Consider the following 12789-nt stretch of genomic DNA (forward strand, 5'->3'; position numbering starts at 1 on the left):
TAACGTGGATGTAATTCTTCTCGCCACGATCACAAATCAGTCAGTAGCAAGCGGGACACACGGGTATAAACTAAAGCGAGCTCGCTCGTAAATCTAGCAAAATGGAGAACTCGTGCTGTTTTCGAACCGGAGAGTAGGTGCATTCAACGTTTGGAATATCGGACGCGCGGATCACGACGGCTTTGCCGTGCATCCAGGCATTGATTTTCGGCTAACGAGTAACAAAGGCGAGCCGTAACTTTGGCCAAAATGAATTCGGCCAACAAAGGTGAAGCACCGTCGCTGAACGCGTAAATATTTCGAATTTTCATAAAACTTTTTGTAAAATTAGTTACTTTTAACGTTTTACTCGTGTGCAAAGTATTGTTCTCTGATTTTGATATCTCGTTGCAGTTTTCACAAATCGCGTAATTTCATGATGTATTATTTTCCAATAAACGCAAATTGATTTCTCGACGCAAATACTTTCAAAATATAAATATCTGTGAAATATGTCTGCTTATTTTGAAATATATTGGCAGCACAAGTAATTGCATCGTCAGTCGCTGACGAGAGAGAGAGAGAGAGAGAGAGAGGGAGAGAGAGAGAGAGAGAGAGCTTAGCGATCCAATTGAAAATTTATCCGGACCGCCTAATCCACTCGCGAAACCCGACTACCGATTGTACGTCGAATTTCAGTGGCGGATCGCTCGCAATCTATCGAATTCCATGCGTGCACGTCGTTATTAACGTACCGTGTGAGTACGTGAGAGAGCACAACACCCACCGCGCACCGGCTGTCAGACTCCTCGAAAAGGAGCAGCCGATCGATCGGCGACTAGGACGAGCATCACAGAATAGCTACTGACAGTGAATGGACTATTTTCTACAATGTCCTATTATACCAACAGGAAATTGATTCTTCATGAACATTACACCCCATATGAGGTCTATGTGTGGAAATCGATACGCTTTCTATTTTAATTACATCTCTAACTGCATCTCTCTCTTCATAATTTATTTAATTATATAAATATTCTGCAGATTATTTTTTACGCGCGCTTGTTTTTGATTCGTACTGATTTCGTGAACTTTTGTGTGCCATTGCTCTGTTGATTTATATATTTAGCGATTGGTATACATTAAATTAAATATGTAAGTAATATGTATGACGTAGCTCTTTTGTGAGATGTTAGAATTATCATTTATATATCAAAGTTTTTGAGAAAAAAAACTCAATTTTATTCAGTTTCACTTATAACATTTATTTTAGTTATATTCGCGTTTTACCGTTCTCTTTATATATAAAATTGTACGTTTTTGCAGAATATTGAAATGTGCGATTTTATAATAAAACAACACAAAGCTTTTATGCTGCCAGAATTTTAGAGACGTGTCTAAAATGTACAATCTAAAGTAAATGTTTATATGTATGTGTAAAATCTATTAAACATTATTTTTAAATAGACTAAATATGCAAACACAGGATAAATAAAATGAAGATTTAATAGATACCCGTATATATACAAATATAATGAAGATTTAACAGATATATTCGTATCGCGCGAGAGAGAAAGAGAAAAAGAGAGAGGAAAAAAAAACTATATTTGCAATTTTACTTACATTTTATAAATTCCGTGTTTTAAAAAAGTAATAACTTGAATAATTTACAGCGTTTAGAGTAACAGCATCTAAAAAAAAAAATAAAATTGATAGTACAAATGAGCGTACGCCATCGTACGTATCAAAAAATATGCGGCACCTTTTATGCGGTGCACATAGAAAAGGGGTTCCGAAATAGCGCTCTCTTTCTTTCTCTCTCTCTTGTAACCTCGTTCTGCGCATGAACGAGAGAGAAAACACCTTTGATTAAATAATTATGAAGTAGGGAAACTGCAAATATCCCGATACTTTTTCTCACAATTGTCGCGTTCAGTTAGAACAAGCTGCTTTGTAGCAATCGAACATGATTGGCTCTTACTGTTAGAACCAATCAATCAACATCGAGTTTTGACAAGACGACAACTTAGCAATTGTTTTGCTGTTCTTCAATTAGTTGATTCTAAAAGTAAGAGCCAATCACGTTTGATTGCTACAAAGCAGCTTGTTTTGTTGTGAACGCAGCAAATGAACGAGCTCACACTAGACACTGGGTGTGTTTAGCCGAAGTTAGCGCTACGTAGCGCTACGTAGCGGCTTCATGTAGCAGTTGCAATTGCTGCGTTACTTCTGCTGGACAGTATTGCTACGCGCAGCATGTTCTATAGAAGTAACGCAGCACTTGCAACTGCTACATGAAGCCGCTACGTAGCGCTACGTAGCGCTAACTTCGGCTAAACACACCCACTGATCGGACACGCGAGTTCACAGCCTCTAGCTTTATCAAAACAGGAATAAGTAGAAATAAGTAATTTGTGGTTATGACAGTGATTTAAAACGAAAGTTGTAAGTTTTCAGCAATTATATACGTATATTAACATTTTATCATTAAATTCGTCAATGTTATATAAGTGTTGTTATTAAATGATATTGCGTCATACAAGTAAACTATATGTCAATAGAATGTACCGATAATTTAACCTAAAAAAATCTATAAAACGTTTGTTTAATAAAAGTCTTGCAAATTATTTATTTATCATAAATCATTGGTTGTCAATATCGTTTCACAAGTTTTATTTATAACTTATCTCTTGCATTTACGTAGTCTCTTGTACATTTGAAGTTTTTCTATATAACCTAACCTAAAGATTATTGTCGGTAGATTCTTTCTAAAAAAAAGGCGACAGCAAGAAGAGAGACTAATATCTGTTATAATCAATCATCTGTAGGTGGAAATGGCATCTGGTAAATAATAAAAAGTAAACATTACATATAACATTTTGAAATAAAGAAAATTTAATAAATCCGTATTCGCAGATAGTCAACTTCAACAAAATGAAACTATGCCAAAGGTTGATGTGACAAAAGATACAGAAAAACTCAGGCCTACAGATATAGTTTACATGAAACGTCTGGAGGAACAAAACAGACAAAGAGCAAGTAGAGTACTGAGATATCGCAGAGCTAATAACATTACTGCTATTACCTTGGGTCTTACCGTCATTGGGATTTACTCCTATACAATATATTCTGTTAAGCAGGAAAAATTCTTAGATGATTTTGAAATCCCAGAGAAAGTTAAGAAAGAATAAAGCATCTTACTTGTGTACATAAACAGCTTGTAGCTTATTGTGTTAAGAAGTTTTATGTACAAATATTTATAGACAAATTATTAGAAAAGTTATATGCGATAATATTTTCTTTTCTGGCAAGAGAGATTCTGTAGTATATTTTATACATATTCATACGTGTGTTTGTAATAACAAATCACTTCAACATGACTATTCCGTTGCCACTGATTCCATCCATCCGAGAAATACTGAAGATATACCATTTGAATGCTATAAAACGATTGTCACAAAATTTTTTGATGGATCAAAATGTCTCGAAGAAACTCGTATCAAAAGCAGGGAAACTCGAAGGGAAAAGTGTACTAGAAGTTGGTCCTGGTCCAGGTGCGCTTACCAGGCCTATTCTAACACAGATGCCAAAACGGGTGGTAGTTGTGGAAAAAGATCGCAGATTTAAACCGACTTTAGATATGCTGGCGGAATCATTTGCAGAAGTTAATGGAAAGATGGATATACTGTACGAAGACATTATGACAACAAACATGGAAAGTCTATTTCAAATGGAAGAAAAAAGAAGCTGGGACGACAAGCCTCCGGACATATGTATCATAGGCAATTTACCGTTTAGTGTATCGACACACCTTATAATTAAGTGGCTACACGCAATATCCGAACGTCAAGGAGCTTGGACGTTCGGCAGGACGAAAATGACATTGACGTTTCAAAAAGAGGTGGCGGAACGTTTGGTGGCTCAACCAGGAGAAGATCAACGATGCAGGCTGTCTGTAATGGCGCAAGCTTATACGTATCCACAACTTCGTTTTATCATACCTAGTAATTGAACACACTTTTTATATGTTAATTTTTTATGTTTTAAATCTCTACGAATCTATATATCTCAATTCGTAATCTTGCAGGCAAAGCTTTCCTTCCAATGCCGGATGTCGAAGTAGGAGTGGTTACGCTCACACCGTTGGTTAAACCACACACGCAACACAATTTTAAATTTTTCGAGAAAGTAACGCGACACATGTTCAGTTTCAGACAAAAGTACAGCGTACGATGCGCGGAGTGAGTTTGAGGCTTGTCCGACAGTTTGCAATGTTAAATAGTGTATATTTTATACACGAATCACAATATTTGTATATTTTTTTTCACAGGACTTTATTTCCAATGAATTGCCGTGAGGAATTGAGTCTGATGATGTTCAAATTGTCTCACTTAGAGCCGACCATTAGACCGTTTCAACTCACCGTGGATGAGATAGACAGGCTAGCGAGTGCTTACAAGTATTTGCTGGAGAAACATCCGGAGCTCGAGTTGTACGATTATCGCGCATCTCGGCGTGTGTTGCACTCGTCGAACACGCGAAATGTCGTGGTGGAGGATTATGCGGAGACGGAAGAAGCGAGTATCTAACCTAAAAGGATGATTTATAATTTCAAAAAAAAAAAAAAATACAAATACACTTATGTTTCGCTTTTATTGAATCGCAAGTTTGTAATTGCAGCAGATTAATTCGTTACAGTGAATTTCAGTTAGAACTGTGTGTAAAAGAGACGACTGTAAATATACATTTATATACATATAAAATGTATATGGCTTAGTTCTTAAATACAAAATTATAAAATGTACAATTGACAACTTGCACATTTTGCTTGTTGTTAGATCTCTCTAAGTAAAAATACTGTTAATTATCTTGAAATAAAAAATAACTGTGAAAAGTGAAGAAAAGTACGCGTTTCTTAGTTTTACATTTAGTTCTCGATGCTCGCTCGATTGTACGAAACGTATACACGGCACCCTGTATCTTTGATGATGATGATGATGATAATGATGATGATGATGCTGCTAATTCGCGCGAATATTCTTCGATATTATTTTATATAGTCCCTATTACCTCAATTCTAAAAAAAAAAAAATATATCTATTCTATTATTGTCGGCTTTTTTTTTGTAATACGCGATACTGATAAAAAAAAACATCGCGGATGGTAAACAAGACACAGTTTAAATTGCCTTGACACACTCGTCGAATAATCTGCGTATGTTAAATTCATAAGAGAAAACGATACCCAATACACCGGTCGATATCACAGCTACTCGTCATTTTTTTTCTGAAGATTTTTTCATATATAGATTATTAAATAGTCTTATGCGTTTGCATAAACGTACATTTTATATTATATGTATATGCGTACTTATAACGTTATTATAATTAGGAAATAAAATTCTGCGCGATTTGACGTTACGGGTCTGATCACAGTGACGTAGGAAATTCAAGTTTCTGCAACGTACTGTGACGACCGAATGCGCACACATACACACAGAGTTACGTTATATACCTTGGATTCGGTAAGAACTAGATTTTTTTCGTGTTACTCGCCGACAGTAGTTGCGCGTCGGCGAGCCGAGGAAATCCTTTGGTCCAGCGTTCTCTCTCCTTTATCTCTCTTTCCTTCTCTCTCTTTCTATCTCTCAATAAATCATTACTAATTCACTTGGAGATCATATACACGAATTTATGTGATCGCTCATTAGGATTTTTCACGCTTATATATATATATATATAGCTTATGGAAATATATTCTCTCTTAAAAATATCGCTCTGCGCGCGTTAAATACGACAGATATAATTAATATTCCATGCGCGCTTAGTAGAGTATTTAAGAGTTTTCGTTAATTTCTCGCCACTCCGCAGATCATGATGTTAGGAAGAGCTCCTCGACGTTTACGCCAAGCACCAAGCGACTGCGCGTGTGCCTGTAACGTTCTGCACCACCTTTTCGTCCTCGCACCGTCTTCCGCCTGCAATCGATTCATTCGTTCGTTATATCGATATCGTTTCCTCCTAATTAGAATCTGTTATTATCTCATTACAACGTAATTGAAATTATATTAGAGTTAATTCTCGTGGATCTTACTTTGAATATAAACGTCTCTTTGGAAGACAATTCCTGTATTTCGAAATAATCCTCGAGATCCGTTTCACAGCACACGATGCACTTGTCGAGATATAGCGGCTCCTGAAAAATGAGGATAATAAGCAATTGATTGAAGATAAAAAAAAAAAACAATTCGCATTGGTCGATATCACAAGGTGGCGATCAACAAGAGGATGACACGACGACTCACGCGTAACAAAGAATATCGTCCGAGTTTCTCCTTGACCAAAAGTAGAGTAGCTTCCTTGACGCCGATGTGCTTCGGAAATAGCGAGTCGTTGAATTCGGGATAGTCGACGTTCGGCTAAAAAAAAATATAGAAAGTTTGGCTCGTCGTATAATACAAAATTTTTTTACGCTCAGGTAAGTAATCGCGAGAAAACTCTTTGCAATATGCTCACTTTGCCGTTTGTGACAAGCATGGCGGTGACTGGCGCGAGTTTGACAGTTCGACCGCGTCTCCAATTATTGTCCGTCGGTTGCGCCACCAGAAGACGGCCTTCGAGAATGAACCTGGCTTCCTCGTGTGCCCATTCCAAAATCTCGACGGCCATCTACTCGTCAATAATTTTACGTTTACACTTTATATGTTTCAATAAATAATTTACAAATAAAATATTTTATACATTACAATAATTTAATTCTACTGATTGTTTTTATGTCCTTTATGTCAACATAACATACCTTTCTCAGCTTGATATTCACCATATCTTGCTCGCCGATAGACCGCCTGCCGTTCTGAATGATTGATATTCTTCTCCACAATTTTGTGGACGTGACGTCTTTTGCCTCCTGTTATAATCGAATGCATTTATTTATCACACAGATATAAATTTATTTTCATGAAATATGCGCTTTTGGCATTTTAAATAACTACACCCCTTGCCAGTAGTATACTTACAGCATTCATGTGTTCCAGATGTAATTCTATATTCGTTTGAGCTTGTTTGAGTCTCTTCTTCGCTTCCTGAATGTCAGGTCGAACAGAAGGTGTCGCTTTGAGCAAACGTGCCAGCAGAAGGGGATACTTCGTAACTCTTTGAACAGGAACCTACAAAGTCAAACAAGATTTGCGCAAAAATAAACAATTTATAAGCGACTTTCTACTTTTGTTTTTGTTGAAGTAGAGAAGAAAGAGACTAATCGGCTAATTAGTTCGGCAGAGTTTACCATTAGAAAGGAGTTGAGATTCATTCTTCGCAAAACCGTGTTTTCCATTTGGGAGACCCTGAGGAAGATGCGAAGAAGCTCCTTTTCCTTCTCCAGATTTTGCAACAACAAACTGGCGCCGCCCTGGCGCGTGCAGTAGCTTTCGAAAGCGTGGAGCATCCTTTCCGACTCGAGGAAAATCTTTCCCACGTCCACCGTCAAAAGATCCTCGTCTCCAGATGCCTGCGAAATATGTCGCGGAAACGAATCGCGGCGATAAATTTCTTTCTCAATTTTTTTTTTGTGAAAATACACAAAATAATCAGATAGAAAAATAAAATTTCAAATTTTCGAATTGACTCCTCCTTACCTGAGCAAGTTCGACGCTATCCTTCAATTTCTCGGCCAAAACAAGATTGTGCTCGAGCAGCTCCTCGACGTTGAGGAAGATCGCCGACAGTTGCTCGGACGTGAGCAACCCCGCTCTCAGCATCGGTCGGTGGAACTCTTCGAGAATGATCTGCAGATCTCTGCCGTACTTCTGCTCGGTTTCCACGATTTCCGTGATGATCTCTTTGCGTTCCGCCCGCTTCTTCGAACACTTCCTGCACACGAAAGGCGCGTACACCACGCCGCTACGAGAGAAACAAGAAAGACAAATAACACAATTTTGTACGAAGATATTCTCTCGACGATGTCCCGCGCGTTTAGTTTGTAGAAAATGTTATTGTCCGTCGATGAAAGCGGATGCAATTGAACGAGCGTCGAAACGGCGATCGCTACCGGCACGCGCGACATTACAAATTTGCGCGTACATAATCTATGATCGTAAAATGAAAGTGACTGTCGCGCAACTTCGCCAGGACATATGCATTGTTCATTCATCAAGCGTCAAACTGCGTTTGTCGATAACGACACTTTCGCTCTCGGGCAAATAAAATCGATAGCGGGAGAAAGTGGCCCCGTCGTCTCTCGCGCACCGCACACTTGTCATCGCGTAATCTAGTCGCGCGAATTTTTCTGAAGTGCAAATTCTGAACGCGTCCGCGTTAAATTTCCTTCCGCTTCGGGAACGGAACGCAAAAATGACACGCAGAAAAATCTGACGACTGATTCGAACGAAAACAGTTGACGAGGATATCAAGGAGAAGCGTTTTTTTTTTAAAAGAAATCTAAATCACAAATTTTAAACAGACCCGTTCGTTCGGAAGAGAAGTTTTCTTCTCGCGATGAGAGTTTCTCACGACGAGGGAGAATTATCGAGAACGGACCTCGTCTCGTGCGGGTGGATCTTTTGCTTATTAAAAATCGGCGACCGTAACAAAAACGACATTCGTTCCCCGATCCGCGGATTTACTCCGAAGTCCGTAACGCAGAACGGTATTTTCTTCGCGTGGATTCAGAAAGATCGTTCGAAGACAAATCGAACGATTCCTCGCGCGGAACTCGCAACAAATCGTATCTCTCACGGTCGAAACTCGGCCGCGGCGCGATGAAAGACACGCTCTAGCGAGGAGAACTCCGAACCGTTATATCCTCTCTCTCCGGATCACCGAGCGCTATTCGCAAACTCGTCTAGGAATGATAACAGCGCACGATTTAGGATGTCGTCGTCGTCGCGCGTTTGAAAAACGAGTTCCGCGCTTGGCGACACGAACGGGACGTGCGAAGGACGCGATGCTAGAAATGCGAGAGCGATGTATCCGTCGCGATATCGCTCATGAATGTATCACTCGCACGTTAAGAGAATAAGAAAACGCAGCGAATAAGAGAGAGAGAGAGAGAGAGAGAGAGAGAGAGAGAGAACCGTTAATCACCGCGCAAACCGTTTCCTTACATTTCTCCGAACGATCGTGTAAATAAATTTTCAATGCAAAAAGTTTTTACGCGTCTTAAGAGAAGATCGGCACGTCCTTTCGAGACAGCTTTTAGGTCGACTACACAATTATCGTCGTAATTTCATCTCGAGCGACACCGTCGAGATACATTTATTGCTGCCATTAAGATGGGTTTCTCTTATCGTATGTGTGTGTGTGTGTGTGTGTGTGTACACGTAAGTATAATGTATGTAAAATAGAACATATTCAAACTGTTGTACATAAAATCTGTAGCACAAACTGTTTCTCCGATTTTATTTGCCACTTACCTGTCCGTTATCAAAGGATCAAGTCGTTGCTCGCAATCCTCGCACAGCTTCGTGGCACCGGAAATTACTTGCGGCATTCCATTTATGAGACTTCCGGGACCGGAGGAGACGTTACCCGACCTCCAGCGTCTCGCAACACCACGTGTGCTGCTGGCTTGGCTGCTCTCGGACCCGACTCCGCTGTCGGTTCTCTCTATGTCGACCGTTCTCGACTGTGAGAGAACAAGAAACAAGAAATATAATTTTGACTAATAATCATCTCGCACGTGTTAATCAGCTTTTAACATACTGAGAAGAATCGTGTCGACTCATTATCCAATACAAAAATAATTAAATAGCTTTCTTCTGATCCCTCACCTTTAACGCCTCCGGCGAGTTCGTCAGAATGATGTTGCACTCCTCGCTGCTGTCGGACACGTTCGAGATCTGCGAGCTCTTGGAGCTTAGATCGCCCAGGCTGGTTTCCTTCTGCTCGTACAGAGCTTCCAGATCACCCTCGGCATCGTCCTCTTCGTCCTCATCCTCGTCCTCGTCTTCCTCCGCGGGTCGCGCGCGATCCTTGGAGTCCATCAGAAAGTTCAACAGCTCGAACTTGGTGGAGATGTTGTTCTCGTCCTCGGGCGACGTCGACATCTTCTTGAAGAAGTCCTCGGGACTTTTGGACAAGTAGGCCTCGGCCAGATCCGCCGAGTTGGACTTTTTGAAAACTTCCTCGGACAGATAAGAGCCGAGGAATTGATTCGGCGTGACTTTCTTGTAATACTCGACGTCGCCGAAATATATTCTGTCCTTGATGTAGTCTTCCGTGGGTGGCGGACTCAGAGGCAGCGGCGGCGGCTCGTCGGGTATCTCCTCGTAAATCGGTTCCTTGATCACCTCGTAGGGGTTTTCCTCGAGGAAGAGATTCGTCGAGATGAAGTCGCCGCCGTCCGAGTTCAGACTGGACGATCGCGAATAGTTCGCCTCGAGGGTGGACTCGGAGCTTTCGTACTCTTTGCTCTTCAACAAGCTCTGCTTCAGAATCTTCACGATAACCTGGCCGCTGTCCTCGTCGAGAATCTCGCCGTTTTCGCGCGCCTTTCGCAGGGAATCGTCGAGCAGCTTCGAGATCAGAGCCTCCTTCGATAATCCGGATAATTTGGGAGAGGAGGCTTCAACGTCCTTGAGTCGCGCTTTGATTTCCGGCCGCGTCGTTTTTTCATCAGATGTGTAAAATCTCGCGGACTGATTGGAATTCGAGGATTTGATCTCAACGCTCAATCTATTCTGTTTCTCGAAATTCGTCGCCGGTTGTTGACTCGGCGAGGAGGTTTCCTCGCTGGACAACGACGGTCCACCCTCGTCGTTCGTCTTCGAATTCGTCTCCGCGTTCTCGATACGATTGTTGATCTTATGCCGCGAATTGTCGCTCGCGGACTCGACCACGATATTCGACTTGTAATTCTCGAGTATCACCAGGGTGCGATTCTCGGCGGAGCTCTGAATCTTCGGCGGATTGTCCGAGTTCACGGAGATCACCGTCGGATTGCACACGCTGTCCTCACCGCCGACGCTGATGGTCACTTTGTTACCCGGTGTCGGTTCCGCGTTGGCGTTGTGATCGCCGTTGATCAAGATCGACGTTCTCCTCGCGCCCTTCGGCCCGGAATCCGGACCGATCTGCAACCGATGTACAAGCGGCGACGAGCGCGGACTCACCGTGATCTTGCAAACGTTACTCTCGGGCGAGTTGATTTCGATCTTCGAGGATCCGTACGAGCTCGTCGAGTTCCAGGACGCGGTCGACGTCGAGGAAATCGTCCGGCGGTGATCCCTGATCGAGTTGTCGTCCAGCTCCGCGTTGGAGTCGCCGATCTTGAAGCAATGCCGCTGCCTGCCGGGCGGCGGCGACCAGCTCGTGGGTCTCATCGTGCGGAAATGCTCGTTGTTGCTCAGGTCGGAAATGTCGCTGCGTGCGTCTGGCGGCGGCTCGGCCTCTTTCTCGACATTGTCGCCGCTCTTCTCGGAGTCTTCTCGAACGTTTCTGTTTGCATCGCGGAGATTGGAATCCTTAAGCTCGGCGGCACTCGCTTCTTCGTCGATCTCCTCCGTCTCGCGAAGATCTTCCTTTCTTTTTGGCGATTTTACTTCCTCGTGCGAAACTGCGGACGTATCGGACAACGATGGCGACGATTCTTTGAGCTTCTTGCCGAGGCTGATGCGCATCGTGTCCGAGAACAGCACGTCGCCCGCCAAAACTTCCGGTCTGCTGAACGACCGATCGCTCTGACTTCGCGTCAAGAAGGATTTTCTCGAGTTCTCTGCAACTGGCGATCGAGGTAAGTCAATTGATAATAAAACAATAATAAAACAAAAGTTTGAACATTGTTAAATATAAAAATTTTAACGATTCAATGCATAAATATGTGTATTTCTTTTGATATTAAAAAAAAAAACTAGGAAACTTAGAAAATTATAAAAGCAGAATATATTTCCGTTCTGATTCCCAAACGCTCGATTCGAGAGACATATCGATTTATGTTTTCCGTCACAGGTCGAAAGTACAATATTTCAATGCGATAATCACGCGAGCGTTGTGAGACTCGAATTGAGTACGTATCACTCGGTTATAAAATATCTGTCGATATTATGCACACTTGCGGTGGAACGGATTACTATAAACCTCGTCGTGGCGAATCGTTTTTAGTATTAATTTATAAAGTTTATAACACAAACAAAATACAACAAATCCGCGGAAAGTTGCCTCGAGCCGCGCAGCGAAAAAAAAAACACACGCCGTATAATTTGATTTTACGCTCGACAAGTTTTTTACGCGCTTTGTGCTGTTAACAAGCAGACGCGCGGTTTTTCGCATTTCTCCTTTTTTGCGATGTAAGAATTTCCGGGTCGTTTTACCGGGTCTGGAAGCGTCCGCCAACGCTCAGATTCCCGGAAGGAAAACCGCAGATGTGAAGCATGATGAAGCTGGAATCGGATACCCGTGAAAAAGTACGATTTCAGCGATATCAAAATTTAACCGGATACGTATCTTTGAGAAAGTTGATTCTCCCGGCAAATTTACGACGGGTATCGCGCGTACATCATAATAGATAATATAAATTGCATTCGCACACACACACACACGACGAGTTCGTTCAACTTGATCTCATTGTGATAATATCTGTGGTTGCAAGGAAAAACGACACATGTCACAATTTCAAAAAATTCAAGTTTTCGCGATAGTTGAGTTGCAAAATATAAGATTTACATATTTATGAAGAAAAAATGCACGGAAACACATTTTAAATGATAAAAAAATTATGCAAAACAACTTAAGTCCAATACTTGATTTACATGTATCAGGCAAAACAACGTAAGTCCGAAAAATTCGCACAAACCAATGATTTTTTTGTATACATTTT

The 12789-nt window shown here is 41.3% G+C and overlaps 3 protein-coding genes across 4 annotated transcripts in view; 2 read left to right on the plus strand and 1 right to left on the minus strand.

Moving 5' to 3' along the window:
- Window positions 1-2266: 2266 nt before the first annotated feature.
- On the plus strand, window positions 2267-3181 carry LOC109858646 (cytochrome c oxidase assembly factor 3, mitochondrial). The gene is made up of 3 exons (XM_020436126.1): window positions 2267-2424; window positions 2741-2823; window positions 2896-3181. The coding sequence occupies exons 2-3, from the start codon at window positions 2814-2816 to the stop codon at window positions 3168-3170; spliced, it is 285 nt and encodes a 94-aa protein (XP_020291715.1). The 5' UTR covers window positions 2267-2424; window positions 2741-2813; the 3' UTR covers window positions 3171-3181.
- A 150-nt stretch (window positions 3182-3331) lies between these two features.
- LOC109858645 (dimethyladenosine transferase 1, mitochondrial) lies at window positions 3332-4607 on the plus strand. The gene is made up of 3 exons (XM_020436125.1): window positions 3332-3983; window positions 4067-4220; window positions 4310-4607. Exons 1-3 carry the CDS (start codon window positions 3356-3358, stop codon window positions 4566-4568), a joined length of 1041 nt encoding a protein of 346 aa, XP_020291714.1. The 5' UTR covers window positions 3332-3355; the 3' UTR covers window positions 4569-4607.
- Window positions 4608-5070: 463 nt separating this feature from the next.
- The window catches only part of LOC109858648, a 16854-nt gene continuing 9135 nt past the window's right edge, over window positions 5071-12789 (minus strand). Inside the window, exons 2-11 of one of the 2 annotated variants that reach the window (XM_020436128.1) lie at window positions 9746-11688; window positions 9389-9600; window positions 7613-7877; window positions 7264-7485; window positions 6995-7144; window positions 6778-6885; window positions 6495-6647; window positions 6284-6397; window positions 6073-6174; window positions 5071-5956 (exon numbers count right to left, since the gene is read on the minus strand). In XM_020436128.1, the coding sequence (XP_020291717.1) occupies window positions 5828-5956; window positions 6073-6174; window positions 6284-6397; window positions 6495-6647; window positions 6778-6885; window positions 6995-7144; window positions 7264-7485; window positions 7613-7877; window positions 9389-9600; window positions 9746-11688 (3398 nt within the window). In that variant the 3' untranslated portion in view covers window positions 5071-5827. Of the gene's footprint in view, window positions 5957-6072; window positions 6175-6283; window positions 6398-6494; window positions 6648-6777; window positions 6886-6994; window positions 7145-7263; window positions 7486-7612; window positions 7878-9388; window positions 9601-9745; window positions 11695-12789 lie in introns of both variants that reach the window. The other variant, XM_020436127.1, reaches the window with a different exon arrangement.

This window comes from Pseudomyrmex gracilis, unplaced genomic scaffold, assembly GCF_002006095.1.
Source record: "Pseudomyrmex gracilis isolate BER0280 unplaced genomic scaffold, ASM200609v1 scaffold_216, whole genome shotgun sequence".
NCBI classification, from domain to species: Eukaryota; Metazoa; Arthropoda; class Insecta; order Hymenoptera; family Formicidae; genus Pseudomyrmex; species Pseudomyrmex gracilis.